Source organism: Octopus bimaculoides, chromosome 5 (genome assembly GCF_046866305.1).
Source record: "Octopus bimaculoides isolate indiv1 chromosome 5, ASM4686630v1, whole genome shotgun sequence".
Classification (NCBI taxonomy): domain Eukaryota; kingdom Metazoa; phylum Mollusca; class Cephalopoda; order Octopoda; family Octopodidae; genus Octopus; species Octopus bimaculoides.
The window spans coordinates 121,086,245-121,103,744 of NC_142932.1; the positions used below are offsets into that span (position 1 = coordinate 121,086,245).

The 17,500-nt window shown below is 40.3% G+C and overlaps 1 protein-coding gene across 1 annotated transcript in view; it reads right to left on the bottom strand.

The window, feature by feature from the left end:
* The window catches only part of LOC106883757 (D-beta-hydroxybutyrate dehydrogenase, mitochondrial), a 99,391-nt gene that overhangs the window by 2,303 nt on the left and 79,588 nt on the right, over positions 1 to 17,500 (bottom strand). The window contains exons 3-6 of the mRNA XM_052968135.2: positions 14,992 to 15,204; positions 12,423 to 12,605; positions 6,313 to 6,445; positions 1 to 4,005 (exon numbers count right to left, since the gene is read on the bottom strand). The exon at positions 1 to 4,005 is cut by the window's left edge and continues 2,303 nt beyond it. Coding sequence (XP_052824095.1) covers positions 3,675 to 4,005; positions 6,313 to 6,445; positions 12,423 to 12,605; positions 14,992 to 15,204 — 860 coding nt within the window. The 3' untranslated portion in view covers positions 1 to 3,674. The remainder of the gene's footprint in view (positions 4,006 to 6,312; positions 6,446 to 12,422; positions 12,606 to 14,991; positions 15,205 to 17,500) is intronic.

Consider the following 17,500-nt stretch of genomic DNA (forward strand, 5'->3'; position numbering starts at 1 on the left):
GCATACTCTAGTATATATATATATATATATATATATATATATATATATGTATATATATATATATATACGTATGGATGTATGTATGTATGTATGCATGCTTGTGTATATGTTTGTGTGTTTGTATTTGTCCCCTCAACATCGCTCGGCAACCGATGCTGGTGTGTTGACGTCCCCGTAACCTAGCATTTCGGCAAAAAGGAAACCGTTTGAAAAAGTACGAGGCTCACAAAAAAATAAGTCCCGGGGTCGATTTGCTCGACCAAAGGCGGTGCTCCAGTATGGTCGAAGTCAAATGACCGAAACAAGTAGAAGAATGAAAGAGTAACAAGAAGATATACATACATACATACGTACATATATCCATATACAAACGCACATATACACTCGTATGTGTAAATAATCTATGTTTGTGCGTATGTGTTTATAATATAGACAACTGACTCAGCATCCAAGTCAATGCCAGAATTTTTCCCATAAAGACCGTGTCTAAGCTCGCAAAATATTTCCCAATCGACGCACCACCGATACCTCTAATTCCAGCTTCGCCATTAGACTGAGCACCTTTTTGAGGAAATTTTATTTTTCCACACAAGCCCCACCATATTCCGATTTGGAAAATCTACCTACTGTGATATATGGCACGGTGGTGGTGCAGCGGTTACTATGGTTGCATTCTAAGCTGTCGATCCGCGTTCAACTTCCGGCCGATGCAAGTTATCATATTTATAGGTGCAGGCATGGCTGTTTGATAAACAAACTCGCTTTGCGGTCAAGAAGTTTCGGATACAATTTTAATGCGAGGTTATCTTCATTGTGTATCATCAACTTCAGCCCTAAGCGGACCAATGTCTGGTCAGGGAATTTCGTAGACAGAAACTGGGAAGCTGAGTTGAAGACTGTCTATGTACAGATATATGTATATATGTGTGTGTATATGTCTTTGTGCTCCTGTAACTTAGCGGTTTGGCATGAGAAACGATACAAGAACTAGACTTTAAAATTAAGTGCTGAGTTTGATAAGTTCCACTAAAAACCATTCAGGAAGAGGCCCCATCATGGCTGCAGTCCAATGACCAAGCCAAGTAAAAGACACACACACACACACACACACACAAGCAAGCGCAAACAGATATAAACACGAGTATATCTGCACGTGTTTACATATATGGGCCCTAAACACTAGCGTGAATGTATGTTGCGGGTGTGTCCCACGGGGCAAATAATCGCTCTGTGTTGAAGCGTATTTGTGGAACCTACACATAGGTTCAGGAACAGGCGGCGCAAGGGTTGCGAGAACACACCCTGAAAATCTTTCGGGTGTAGGGGACAATGAAAACACTTTGAACATCCTTGTGAAAAAAACTGGGTTTGCACCCTCTAAGCAAAATTCTTTCCCGCACTCATGATCCCACGATTATGACAAAACACCATCCACATTGATCCGATGATGATGATAGTGATGATGAAGTTGCTTATGTCGATAGCTATGCTGCTGCTGGTGTTATTGTTGTTGTTGCTGTTGCTGTTGATGATGAAGATAATGATGATGATAATGAGCTTCATGTTGATTACACTGATGATAAAAATATAATTTTTCGTGACGGATGTTACTGATGATGATGCAATGGTCCTCATTATTCATGACGATGATGATGATGATGACGATGATGATGATGACGACAACGACGGCGATGACGATGAAGATGATGCTGATGATTGTTTTGTTGATAGTGTATTGCTTTTAATTAATATTTATGTTCACAGCAGTTTTGTTCCTTCGGTATTGTTAATTATTTGTTTAATTGTTAGTTGGTTATTTAGCGTTTGAGTCCAATTTTTCTGCTAATTTTCGTTCATTTAGAAGCTGTTTCTCCATTTAGTATATTTGTTTGTGATGATGTTCATGTTATTTGTGGTTGTGGTGGTCACTAATGGGTCTCACTATAATTACCTTGTTCCACTTTAGTAAATAACGAGCGACAGACTAAACCCTTGATCGTGTTGTTTTATCAATATAAGTATACGAGGGTGGGCTGAAAAGTTCATAGGCTGACTAAGAAAGAGTTATTATACAGTAATTAAACTTGGCATGTACTAAATTTAACTTTCACCGATGCTAACTGCATATTTTTCTTTCCAGATAAACCCACACAGGATACAGAATTGAGGACTTGGAAAAGTGGTACTAGAGTCATTTCGTGAAAAGGGATGAAATTTGGCACCGTGGTGTTATCAAATATCTGCAGAAAAAGGGCTTAGCCCACAAGAAAGCGAGCGAGCGATTAGGAGCGAGCAAAGAGGCTGCAGACGCATCGGCGGCGGTCTCCCGCCGGCGAACCGCTGGTGCGATCGAAAGGCCGTCGTTTCGGTCGCGATCCGAGCCGCGGTCGGTACCGTGACGGGGTTCGACCCGCAGATTTGCGGGTCGGACCTGGCGGAGCAGTCACGGCTCTAGGTTGCTACATTAGGGGATGATGCTCCAGCTTTATCAACATTGCAGAAGTGAGCAGCTGAATTTAAGACGGGTAGGGAGAGTCTTGAAGACGGCCCAAGGTCAGAACGTCCTTGCCACAGCCACCACCCAAGAAAACATCGACCGTGTTCACCACATGGCGATAGATAGCAGACGTTTAAATGCTAATCAGATAGCTAATGCTGTAGGCATCTCTCGTGAACGAGTTGAGAACATTCTGCATAACGAACTTGGCATGTCGAAGGGTTCTGCTCGATGGGTGCTACGACTTTTGACGCCTGATCAAAAGCACACCAGGCTGGTCATGTCGCAGGCGAACTTGACACTTTTTGAAGCAAATCCAGGCGGTTTTCTTGAACGTTTCCTCACCCAAGATGAATGTTGGGTTCACCACTTTGAGCCAGAGACCAAAAGGCAGTCCATGCAGTGGAAACACCCGTCTTCTCCCTCACCAAAGAAGGCCAAAGTGGTGTCATTGGAAGGGAAATTGATGGCCTCCATCTTCTGGGATGCAAAGAGCATTGCGTTCATTGATTACCTTCAGAAAGGCCATACTATTGCCAGCTTGCCGAGGCAGCTGCGAAAGGCAATCAAGTAAAAACGGCCTGGAAAGCTGACGAAAGCGGGGTCCTGCTTGACCAGGGCAATACGCCTGCACACACGTCTGTGGCTGCAATGGCTGCTGTGCACGACTGTAGCTTTGATCATTCTCCATATTCTTCTGATTTGGTACCATCTAACTATTTTCTGTTCCCCAACATGAAAAAACACTTGGCTGGGAAGCAGTATCGGACCGATGATGAAGTCATATCTGCTGTTGAGGACTTTTTTGAGGGTCAGGACGAGAGTTTCCATACCACTACTACGGGAATTCAAGCGCTGCGATACCGATGGAAGAAGTGTATGAACCGCAGGGGAGACTATGTCGAAAAATAAAACCCATTTGGTCAAGTTCGACCATTGCATCGGGGTCAGCCTATGAACTTTTAAGCCTACCTTCGTAGTTGTTGATGATATCATATGTGATGATGCATCTGTCGGTTGAAGAAACACTGTGATCACCTCGCTACTGCTGCTTTCGCTGTTGGTGTTATTGGTCGCATTCATTGGCAGCATTGTAGTTATGTACGTTCTAAGAGTTAATGGCACAAAATGAGAACACAAATGGAGATGATGGTGCTGTCTATATGTGGCTTTATGCTTACTCTTTGTGCATGCACTTCGGTTCACATCGCACAGAATACGATCTAAATAACTTGTCCCGAAGAACACTGGGCAGATACATAAGAATCGTCGAGCGGACGTTGGTAACCCAGTATGGTACATAACGAATTTTCGGATTTGAAGAGGTGACAGCATGTACCATCAAGTCGACAACCTCCTCCACATTTTCACGTGCCCGCTGCATCTGTGAGGTGATAACTGTCATGAATTCTTTGAAGTATTCCTCGCCGTAAACCTCTTTGATGTCTGTAGGAGTGCTGGCCCATCGTCTCTCAGTGTCACTGCTCACATTGGTCGCAATTGGTGTCCTACAAAAACAAGGAAATAACATAAGTTTATATATGCAGACATTCATGCATACATATTTACATATATTTACATGTTTGGGAGGGTCGTTCTGTCAATAAAGCATACGCCCTGATACAGAACTTTCTCCTAGAACCCATCAAAGAACCTAATAAAATCACAGGCAAGATTGTTGCAACAACAACGAGAACAATTTCAAATTTGGCACAAGGCCAGCAAATTCAGGGGGCGGCGGTAAGTCAATTACACCGACTCCAGTCCTCAACTAGCACTTATTTTATCGATCCCGAAAGGATTAAAGTCGGAGGCAATGTTGATAAGCGTTTTGCCTGGTGTGTTAACGATTCCGCCAGCTCACGGCCTTAACAACAACAACGACTACGACGACGACGACGACGACGACGACGACGTCAGCAACAACAACAACAACAACAACAACAGCAACAACAACAACAATGTATTCTTTACTGGCCACACGAAATAAATACTTAGGGCAATACAAAGATACAAAACGCCACTTCCAATGTACAAAAACGTCTGCTTCAAAAGACGTTTCCGGTTCAAGAATCTTGCAAAACAAACACAAAAAATTACGTTCATATATATATATATATGTGTGTGTGTGTGTGTGTGTGTGTGTGTGTGTGTGTGTGTGTGTGTGTGTGTGTGTGTGTGTGTGTATTAGTGGGACTGAACGGAAGAAAGACTATTCAAGGCCAGAGATAGAATTGAAAATATTTCTTTTCAAGGTCAGTTAGTACATGTCGAAATCAATGGTTTCCTGAGAAAGGAAAAATTTCTTCTTCCATTGTTCTTTCGGCATATGTACACATATAACACACACACACACACACACACACACACACACACACGTGTGCACACGACGAACGCGTACACGACAAGGAACTTTGTAATTAATCTCGATGTGGTAATTTTTACTAATAGTGCTAACAGATGCTGATATACATTATGAATTATATATTTATTTCTCTATTGCCCACAAGGGGCTAAACATAGAGGGGACAAACAAGGACAGACAAAGGGATTAAGTCGATTACATCGATACCAGTGCATAACTGGTACTTATTTAATCGACCCCGAAAGGATGAAAAGCAAAGTCGACCTCGGCGGAATTTGAACTCAGAGCGTAACGGCAGACGAAATACGGCTAAGCATTTCGCCCGGCGTGATAACGTTTCTGCCAGCTCACTGCCCTTTATGAATTATGTATTGCGTACATTGGCTTAGTCTGACCGGGACGTGTTGCGTTTAATACAAATAGACCTAAATACTACATAACACTTTTCGATTATCATGCTAGAGGAGTTTTAAGGAGGGCTTGAAACTTTTGTTCACGAGTAAGGTAGATGTTTAAATGTATGTTTGTGTGTGTGTGTGTGTGTGTGACTAGTTGGACTTAGAGCATATGTCTACTATTGGGCAACCGGATGTCATCCAGGGTTACAATATAATTTTCACTGGATCTACGTCAGGAAATCCACAGTGTTTGTTGAGTTTTATAACTGATGAAGGAAACGGAAGATGGATTTACTACGAATCAATCTTCCATTTGCTTCATTAATTTGTATATATCATATATATATATATATATATATATATATATATATATCAGATGTCACTGTCAATCTTTTCCTAGTAAAAATGAATAAGTATGTACTCGTCCAAGAAAATATCTTGTAATCCTTCAGGTTAATATTAAATTGGTTTTCTTTAAATATGTTTTTCACGCAAACATTGATACACACACACACACACACACACACAGTAAATGCCCCCCCCCCCCCAACCCCAACAGACACGAGAAAAAAACAACAACGCGAGGACGTGGTACATGCAAAGTATAAGCAGACACTCAGGGAAGGAAAGAAAGGTGGTTTTACGTTTCAAGCAAAGCTCTTCTTCAGAAAAAGGAGACAGAGGAAAGTCCAAGAGAAAAGGAAGACGGAGAAAAAAAATCGCCAAAGGTATGGTAATCAATACTTTAGGGAACATACGCGTGTTTCATCAAAATGCCGTAATAATCATATAAGAGTTATAGAAACATTATGAAATCTGGCACTTAACCTCATCAGTGTACTGTAATAAATGCAATAACATGTTAAAAGCATACATACACATATGCATACATCTATACATACGCACAAAAACACGCATTTATATATACACACACACACACACACACACGATACTGTGTGTATACGAGAGAGAGAGGGAGAGATAGAGAGGCGGGGGACAGAGAGAGAGAGAAAGCGAGAGAAGAAAGGAAGACGAAATATGTGCATATTTACTTGTAAAGCCCAGGTTCAACAGTAATAACTTTGATTCCAAACTTGCTCATCTCTTGTCGGAGGCCGTCAGAAAACGCAATGCATGCTACTTTTGACATGGAGTATGCAGAGAATGCTGGGATTGTATATCGACCTGCATGTGAAAAAATAGACGGAGAAAATAAAAATTAATGTGTTTATAGATAATGAAAATTATTTATGATAAATCAAAATTAACTACACATTATTGATGTTTATATCAAATATTATAAACTTGAATATTGCATTATTTCTGAGATTTTTGTACTTTCAGATGAGGCACTCTATTAAAGAAAGATTATTTAGCCATTTAGCATTTAGGAAGGTTTTATGTGCCTCAAAGAGTTTGCATGTTTTATGTTCAAATCGGACAGATCTTGCCTCTCATACCTATCCTACAATGTCATTCTAATAATAAACAATCACATTATTGAAATCTCAAAGCTATGAAATAATGCATGACCAATTCATAACAATGTGATTTAATAAACATTACATTTGACTGAGTGGCCTGAATGCTAAAGCGTCAAACGTAAATTTGAAAAATATGTATATGGCGAAATGTGAAGTATGAAGAAACTTTTCTTCGTAGCCTTGTATTTTGTTTGTTGCATTGCTGATTATAGTTGTGGCATATAGGAGGCGCAATGACCCAGTGGCTAAGGCAGCGGACTCCCGGTCGTAGATTTCGATTCCCATTCCCAGACCGGGCGTTGTGAGTGTTTATTGAGCGAAAACACCAAAAGTTCCACGAGGCTCCGGCAGGTGTTGGTGGCGAACCCTGCTGTACTCTTTCACCACAACTTTCTCTCACTCTTTCTTCCTGTTTCTGTTGTGCCTGTAATACAAAGGGTCAGCCTTGTCACATTGTGTCACGCTGATTATCCCGAGAACTACGTTAAGGGTACACGTGTCTGTGGAGTGCTCAGCCACTTTGCACGTTAATTTTACGAGCAGGCTGTTCCGTTGATCGGATCGACTGGAACCCTCATCGTCGTAACCGACGGCATGCCACGACAGTGGGCATATATCACTTCCTTGTGTGCGTGTGTGCATGTATGTGTGTGTGCGTGTGTGTGTATGTGTGAGAGAGAGAGAGTGTATGTGTGTGTGAGTGTGTTATGGAGGAATTATTGTAAGGCTTTCTTGTACAGAGTCGAAGCTGGTCACTAATAAAATAACACCCTTTTGATACAAAGCGCCTGAAATCGCCTCGGTTCCTACAATAGAAACTTCTTCATAAAAGTAAATTTAAATTAAAAACTTAGAAATCTCATGTTGATTGAAATAATCCTTTGTATTATAGACACAAAGCCTAAAATTTTGGGGAGCGGGGGGGGGGGCTAGTCAATTTCATCGGTCCCAGTGCGTAACTGGTACTTATTTAATCGACCCCGAAAGAATGAAAGGTAAAGTCGACTCCGGTGGAATTTGGCACCAATTAAATAACGACAAAGCTATCTTTCTAAATTCTTCAATATTTTCCAAATTAATCGAAACAAGGATTGTAATTTAGTAGCAGAAATATGATAATAAAGGGGACAAAGTCCAAGCAGCTGTTACACTTTATAATCAGCTGAATTTGTTGATGTATGCATATATGTGAGTGTGCTGTGTGCATGCGTGTGCATGAGGGTAAATTTACACTTGTGGGTGTACGTTTCACAATAGAACACAACTGCGCACGTTTCATAACTGTGAAGGTTTTTTTTTTTCTATACTGGTGGTCATAATGCATTTGTGAGTGTTATTGTTGTTGCTGTTTAGTCTCTAGTCAATCCTCAATGGACTAAAAGCAAAGACATTTCAACCAACATTTAAAACACACGAAGGTACGACATTTTCTCATGCCATTGTTCGCTTTTAGCTTAGTGGCGAATTGTAACTTTTGTACCTTACTTCGTCAGTGTTCAGCTATAAATATACAAATATGTATGTATGTATGTTTGTATTATGTATGTATGTACATGCGAATGTGTGTGTATGTGCAAGCGCACACACACACACATATATATACATGCATATATAAACACATACACAAACGCATATAAACACACAAATATATATATACGTACATATATATATACGTACACATATATATACGTACAGATATATACAGTAATCCCTCGCCATATCGCAGTTCACCTATCATGCACTCAATACATAGCGGTTCACCGGTTCACCTATCGCGCACTGAGTACATCGCGGATTTTTCTGGCTAATATATGTAAATAAATATCGCAGGTTTCTGCAACCGATAGGTATTTATATTCTTTTAGATTTTAATTATTTCTGTGGGAGGTTTTGGAACGTAACATCCACGATAGTCGAGGTATTACAATACACACACATACACACACACACACACACACACACACACATATATATATATATATATATATATATATATCGTGAAGTATATTTGCCACCTAAATGTGGCTAACCCTTAAGGGTCGATGCTACTGTAGCTTTTAGCCCCAGGAAGACATCTCCTCCAGCTGGCTATTGACACACTGTCTGTGCCCTATCAGTATTTGCAAAGGGAAGTCATCGTTCCCATCTCCAGCCTCACGTGATGCACACAGACCCGAGTTCTGGGTATTGACCCGTCATCAGCGTGTGACAACCACCGGTTGGCGATGGGGAGTGATTCCCAACGCAAATATATACACTTTTATATATATATACATATATATATGGTAGCCTGTGGGAATAGATTTTAATGGTATAAACTCAAGAGTACCAATAGAATCAAGTACTACATGAAATGGAAAAGAAAAAAGCATCTACGTGAATACAAATGTGAGCATTGGAATACGGGTGGAACATTGACCATGAGGAAATAAGATGAAAAACAGGGTGAAAACAACGAATGGTAACTACGGGAGAAACTAAGGAAATGGAAAATGAAAGGATTTTGACGTTTTAAACATAAAACTTTTTTCGGGGAATAGAATGAGAGAAAAGAATATTAAGAGAAAAGAAAAGCAAAATGACAAAGGAAACACAGAAGGTGGAAAGATAGTTTACAGTAAGTCACGTTGGCAGTATCGGAAGTTAGGAACTAAAGAGCTTTTATGCACACAAGAGCAACAAGGGAGATAACTATATGCCTAATTTGTATGATTGTCTGTGCACGCTATTTAAGCTAATGTATGTGTGTGTGTGTGTGTGTGTTGGGGTGGGGTGGGGGTATGTGTGCTCAAGTTTCTTAATGTGATTGTTGCTGACGTATATTGTGTGGATATGTGTTATGTGACGCTGAATGGTGGGGCACTGAGTGCTTTGAAAGATATGTGTCTTATATGGAAAATATGTGCATGGTATTGTTATGACAGTATTATAGGAAGTATGTGTGTCTGTATGTTATTGCTGTGTGAGTGAGTAGTGTGGATTTTATTGTTGTTTTTTGCGTATTGGATAGTGAACTGAACTATTCGTTCAGTGAAAGCACAGGGTTTGCGATTGAATTCTTTTCTTCACCACATACTGGGAAACATTTAAATACACTCGCAATCAAAAGAAGAAATATTTATGCCAGCAAGCTATCTAACTTACTATATACAACTGATTGCATCTCAGGTGCAACAGAAAATAATATTGCGCAACGTAGCTAACATTCCTAAAGTGATATTATCAGCGTGAAATCGAAACTATATTGTTTCAGTTTGTTTTCCCCTGTATTCCGTGTTGTGCAGTTGTCAGTCATACACCAATTTACGTTTAAGTAAAAGTATCGATATGTAGAGATTGATATCTGGATCAACTGCTGTGTTATTAAAGGTTTGTAGGTACGTGGCACTTATGTAAACGAGCAATGAGATCAGAGACAAAAGGGCGTATATGCCATATTTTGTGGGGTTTTTGCCCTTTCATCAACACCCATCTAATCCACTTCTGCTCCCAGAAACAACATTAAAAATTATGGAACAAGCACTGCTGATGCAGTGGGACGTGATGCCGACTTATAGAAACAAACAAAAAAAAATTTAGTATACTTCATAATATATTGTGTTTATATAACGAAGTGTTACGTACCTACAAACCTTTAATGTCTACATACCAGTTCCAGGGTGGAGGCGCAATGGCCCAGTGGTTAGGGCAGCGGACTCGCGGTTTCGATTCCCAGACCGGGCATTGTGAATGTTTATTGAGCGAAAACACCTAAAGCTCCAAGAGGCTCCGGCAGGGGATGGTGGCGAACCCTGCTGTACTCTTTCACCACAACTTTCTCTCACTCTTACTTCCTGTTTCTGTTGTGCCTGTAATTCAAAGGGTCAGCCTTGTCACACTGTGTCACGCTGAATATCCCCGAGAACTACATTAAGGGTTCACGTGTCTGTGGAGTGCTCAGCCACTTGCACGTTAATTTCACGAGCAGGCTGTTCCGTTGATCGGATCAACTGGAACCCTTGACGTCATAAGTGACGGAGTGCCAACAACAACCAGTTCCAGGAATGCGTCTATGTAAATTGGTAACTTTAACACTGCTGTATGCGGTGGCTATATAAGCAATATGTTCAGAGACAGAAGTGGGTTAGATGGGTGCTGATGAAGAGGCAACAACCCCTGAAGTATAGCAGGTACACTCATTACTCACTTTTGTCCCCGATCTCATTGCGTGTTTTCATCTGACGTCTCGATACGAAACGTTGTAGCAAAAATTAGCGCTGGCTGTAATTTCTATAGAATATCTGTAGAAACAACCTTAAAAACAACGTGGAGGAGGCGCAATGGTCCAGTGGTTAGGGCAGCGGACTCAAGGTCGTAGGATCGCGGTTTCGATTCCCAGACCAGGTGTTGTGAGTGTTTATTGAGCGAAAACACCTAAAGCTCCACGAGGCTCCGGCAGGCCCTGCTGTATTCTTTCACCACAACTTTCTCTCACTCTTTCTTCCTGTTTCTGTTGTGCCTGTATTTCAAAGGGCCAGTCTCGTCACACTGTGTGTCACGCTGAATCTCCTCGAGAACTATGTTAAGGGTACACGTGTCTGTGGAGTGCTCAGCCACTTGCACGTTAATTTCATGGGCAGGCTGTTCCGTTGATCGGATCAACTTGAACCCTCGTCGTCGTAACCGACGGAGTGTCGCGTTGTTTGAACTTCAGGAAAGTAGACGATTTTACTGTGCAACAATACTCTCTCATAGCATAACACTATCAAGAATCTACAAAATTGCCTATACTCTCAAACAGAATACTAGTTTTAAATTTTGGTAAATGACCAGCAATATAGGTTGTAAGTCGATTACTCATTTTATCGATACCAAGAAGATGAAAGGCTAAGTCGGCCTCGGGGGTGGGGATTTGAACGCAGAACGTAAAGACAGACGAAATACCGCTGAGTATTTTTCCCGTCGGGCTAACGATTCTGCTAGCTCACTGAAAAAACACTACACCAACAAAACATTACTCTTTAGTCACTGTTTTTTGCCTACCCCCAAAAGAAAAATTCAAAATCGTGCTGTTTCCAAGGATACTTAAACATTCTTGAATAAGTATTAAGTGTTTTAAATAACATTAAATCATTCAGCTAACAGTAAACTGGTCTAACATTGCTTCTGTTATCCATAAAGGACACGTGCTCGTGCGTGTGTAAAGGCGTGTATCCTAGTAGTTAGTGCATTTCACACACGATCGCTAGATCGTGGGTTCGATTTGCAGACCCGGTGGCGCGTTGTGTTCTTGAGCAAAACACTTCATTTCAAGTTACTCTAGTCCTCTCAGCTATAAATGGGCAACCCTGTGATAGAGTAGCCTTCAGAACAGGGGCAATGTTCGTCTGTTCGCCTAGCCAGCAGAGTGTCATCATTTGAAAGCTAAAACGATGCGAAGCGCATTGTGACCAATAGGTGATATATATACACACAGATAAGTTCATGTTTCTACGCTCGTGTATATGTTTGTAAGTGAGAGAGCTGACATGTGAGTTTGGTATTAGCATGTTTTAATTTCACACATATGTATTTACCTATTTAAATGCATAATTTTAGAGCGATATAATGAAAGGGTCAGAGGTACAAATAGAAATAGTATAGCAGAATGATAGGAGGAGTTCGGTGAAAAGCAAATAAGAAAATCAAATGATACATACCCGCTAAACTTGCAACATTGATAACACGTCCTTTGATATTTCGTAGAAGGGGTAGGAATGCCTTTGTTACCCTTACAACACCAATCACGTTTACATCCATAATTTTCTTGAACAATGGTACACTTGTCCATTCGATTTCTCCAAATGATGCGATTCCAGCATTGTTAATCAACGCCCATAATTCTGAAAATGAACAAACAAAAGATTAGTTATTATCTGTAGCAACGTTACAATCATTGCCCGCTTGAAACTGATAGTATGACAGTTCAATAACAGGTGGCGAAATAGGAGGCTTGTCAGAACGTCGGATGCAATGCCATGCAGTATCTGTTCCGATTTCTCAACGCTCCAGTTTCAAATCCTGACAAGCTCAACTTTACTTTTCGTTCTTCAAGAATCGTTTAAATGCCCCAGTCTGAGCGGTAGGTTGTTGCAAATGAAGCATCGCCATACCGAATGCTTTGCAATATTTGTTCAGGTGCCTTAACTTCTGAATACAAATTTTACCATAGTCTTGTACAGTAGGATTAATCGTTGCACGGTTTGACACCACTTCCTGGTACCTTGTCTCCCTTTAGTGGCCTCCACTTTGTTGCAGGGATTCGAACCAGGGATTCACTTTGAGGATAATTTCCTCCCTTCTAGTCGCGGGGACACGGCAATGGTTCGTGGGCATTGCCTTTTTTCCTGACTTCAAATATGAAATATATCTCTTATATTGTGAAAACCTGTGTGTCCTCTACGCTTGAAGTTTTAAAACTTTCCCCGAGTTGGTTGCTCCTATCACACCACATGTCGTGAACAGAATACTCTATTTAATACTTCTTGACCAGAGTCTATATCGATCTCCAGTCTTTATCACGCTTTCTTTCTCCGTGTTATTTCTTGTAATCAACCTATCAAATTTAGTGCAACGATACAAACTTATCATTGACAAAACATAACCATTAGATGGTTTGAGAGGCGAGCTAGTTTTTGATGGAGTTTCTCATCATCATCTCTGGTTATTTTTCTAAGTAATGAAGATAACTCCTCTTTGATTTCGTTATTTAGCTGATGTTTTTTTCCAACGGTTGTAATGGATCCTCTCACGGACAAGGGTATGTCCTGCCCTTTCCGCTACTCTTTTAGCTTTATATCAATCGACTGGTGTCATTATATTCAAGTCAGGTGGAATTAGCTTCGAGTCACTACATCTACATAAGAAAGTTAGATGGTTTGAAAGACGAGCTAATTTTTGATGGAGAAACCATAACCAATTATCTCTATCCTAGAGAGCTGAAGGCTTTTGTCATCTTTCCTCACACAGCCTTAAGAGATGGACATTAATGTGCAGTTCTCATACACCTTGTAAATCGCTCCGGACTTAACCTTCTGGATCGATGTGGTTGATATTCAGCTTCAAATTCTCTAGATAAGGGTCTATAAGGCGTTTCAAAGGGTAGCAGTTTTTGTGAGAAAGAAATATAGAGGATGTAGCTTTCAAACAGGATTTGTAGGATGGAAGAAATTAAGGACTTCCAAGGGAAGGGACTAGAATATCGATTGAACAAGAGTGAGTGTATTAACCAACTCTTGTTTAAAATGAATAATGGTCTGGTTATTATTATGATGTTTAATTTATGTATTATCAGCATCATCGTCATCGTCGTCGTTTGACGTCCGCTTTCCATGCTGGCATGGGTTGGACGGTTTGACTGAGGGCTTGCAAGCCAGAAGGCTGCATCAGGCTCCAATCTGATCTGGCAGAGTTTCTACAGCTGGATGCCCTTACTAACACTAACCACTCTGAGAGTGTAGTGGGTGCTTTTTACGTATCACCAGCACGGGAGCCAGTCAGGCGGCACTGGCATCAACCACACTCGAATGCTAGTATTATATCTAGAATATATAATAACTTACTCACTCTACAAACTATAGACCAAGTCCTATGCCACTGATCAACATGCAAGAAATAACAACCAAATTCCCCTCTAATTACACAGTATTCTCCTGAAAATGGAGAGCCAGTAGGATAATGAAATCCTAGACATGTAATGCACCATATGAAGATGGGATGGTCAGAGGTGGAGCGCTATTTGTTATATGCGTACTCAGTTAGGGCTGATTCGGAAGTCGTGGCACTTCGTCGATTACAACGACGAGGGTTCCAGTTGGTCCGATCAACGGAACAGCCTGCTCGTGAAATTAACGTGCAAGTGGCTGAGCACTCCACAGACAAAACGTAGTTCTCGGGGAGATTCAGCTTGACACAGAATGTGACAAGGCTGACCCTTTGAAATACAAGGCTGGCCCCAGGTACAACAGAAACAGGAAGAAAGAATGAGAGAAAGTTGTGGTGAAAGAGTACAGCAGAGTTCACCACCACGCCCTGCCGTATCCTGGTGGAGCTTTAGGCGTTTTCGTTCAATAAACACTCACAACGCCCGGTCTGGGAATCGAAATTGCGATCCTATGACCGCGATTCCGCTGCCCTAACCACCAGGCCATTGCACCTCCACGATTCGGAGGTAAGCAAAAACAAAAACAAATCAATAATAAAATTTTCAAAAACAACGCTCGATCTTACGTTTGTCACCAAGTGTTGATCTAACATATTCCATTCCTTTTTCGACCTGATCATCGCACGTTACATCAAGTTGAATAACGTGCATGCGGTCTGATTGCATATCTCGAAGTTCCTTGGCGCCATCTTGTTGGGAAAACAAACATCCTGCGTAAACCGTGTATCCTTTACTGTGTAATCGTTGGGCTAAACTGTGACCAAATCCGCTGTCACAACCTGGTCATAGAAAAGAACAAAATATTAGATGTAAATCATTTTTAAAACTGTAAAAATCGAAGTCAATAAAACCATAAATGTTAGCGTGTAGAATATTGAGTTAAAAATCCTTTTGGATAGGAAAAAAACAAAATCGAATGCTGCCCGTAGGTATCGAACTCAAATCTGCTGTAATCTTGGTAGACGTTCAAACAATTATACTAAATAAACACTTTGAATGTTCTACATTTATTTTGTAGCTTTGTGCTTAAAAGTAGGAATTCTAAACCGGTTGAAGCTTCTAGAGATATGAAGCAAATTATTGTTTTAACCGTGAAGCGAGAGGTCGAAAAAGCCATAAAATAATAATGTATAGAATTCGAAATTTTCATTACCTAGGTTCATGTGTAACTGTCCATCGTATATAACTTCTGCTATGTCTTTAGGAGTCTCAACCTAACTTATTGAAGCCCTCCAGCAAAGTACTTAGAAAATATTCGAACAACTTAAGACAATTATTATTTCTCGGTGATAGCTTCGTTCCTGGTCTCCTTTATATATCGACAACTGTTATAGACTGTTTGGCAAAACATACCACTATCTTTAGTTCAACAGCGGCTGACAAGGTGAATAATCACCAAGATATCCTGCGAAGTAACTAGTGGGATATATTCCATAGTTTTCATTTTATACTATATTGGAGGTTCATCTATCCAATTTGTTTAATTAAGATATGCTTAAATCTATAACAGCGACTACCTGTTGGGTGTTTGTGTACTCACAATGAATGAATAACTTTATTAAGTGAACTAAAATGTCACTGCCTAGGCTCATGCACGACTTCCTAATGGTATATATTTAAATGTTCCAACATTTTATTTTCCTCACTTAGAGGACTTCGAAGGTAGTTTTTATAACATTTCTCAGTTATTATTTTTCACTGATATCTAAAACGATCGCTTCTTAGGCTTGGGCTTCTTTGTCCTATTTATGTATCACCCAATCGTGATGTCAACAACGGTTTAACAGCATTCTTCGCTATTTTCAGCTCTCGTATAATTCAGAACATCTACAAATTTACTTAGGAGAACTGTAATACGCTGATGTGCTTCATGAGGACACAGCTGGGATTATAACTATCGTTATACTCTCTCTCTCTCTTTCTCTCTCTATCTACCAATCTATCTATCTATCTATCTATCTACCTATCTATCTATCTATCTATCTATCTATCTATCTATCTATCCTGCTGTCCCCTACTCATCTCTCCTCCTTCCACGTGTCCGGTGTCCGGCCAACCATGATCTCTCTTTCTTGGCCTGACTGCCGACCGTCAACACCTCTTGTGTCCATCTCCCATGTTCCTCCTTTTAGGCTTTTACTTCATATACGCCAGCTCAATATGATTCGTTCTCAGTCGAAAGACGCCTGTTGTTATTTCTGTATTCGTAAATGTATACCGTGTTCTCCGTTTTTTTGTTGTTTGATTTTTGTCTTTGTTGCCTTACATATTGGCTAGCTTTCTTACAAAGGGGTCTAATGCTCTTAGCTTAGACTTTTGTGGGGGAAACCAGATCGAACCATCTCAATGGTCGTGACTTCTGGGACTTTACTGATGAAAGAAAGCCAAGAATGACCCGTCTTTTTTTGTCTGTCCTTCTAATTGTTGTTTCTCTTGTCCGTCTTTGTATCGTCTATCTGTCCGAACATTTTAATGCTCTCAATTTCGTCTTTGTTCCATTTTTATTAGATCTATCTATCTATCTATCTATCGATTTAGCTATCTATCTATCTATCTATCTATCTATCTATCTATCTATCTGTCTATCTATCTATCTATCTATCTATCTATCGATTTAGCTATCTATATACGTTAATGTTTCTTTTTATGTTCAGCTATGATAACAATCTTATAGTGTCACATGGCCTGAAGCAGACACACCCAAATACTCACACCTGCTTACAAAGTTCTACAAACCTGAATAGTTTGTAAACAATAACATGACCTGAGATTTAATCAATAAATAAGAATTTCTCTCAAACACTCCGTTCAAACACATCTACCCAAGAAAAATTTTAACTCTACAGAGACTATATAAAAGCACGATTAATTGCAATGTGTGTGTGTGTTTGTGCCCATAACGTGTATGTGTGCCCATAACGTGCCCAAATGATGGGTTCAGAGCTGCACCTTTACGTGTAGCTCGCTATCAAGACTCATTTATTACAATGATCGTCATTAATCTCTTCATCATTATTTAATGCCCATGTTCCATGCTGGAATGGTTTCGACGCTTTCACAGGATCCGATGTGTCC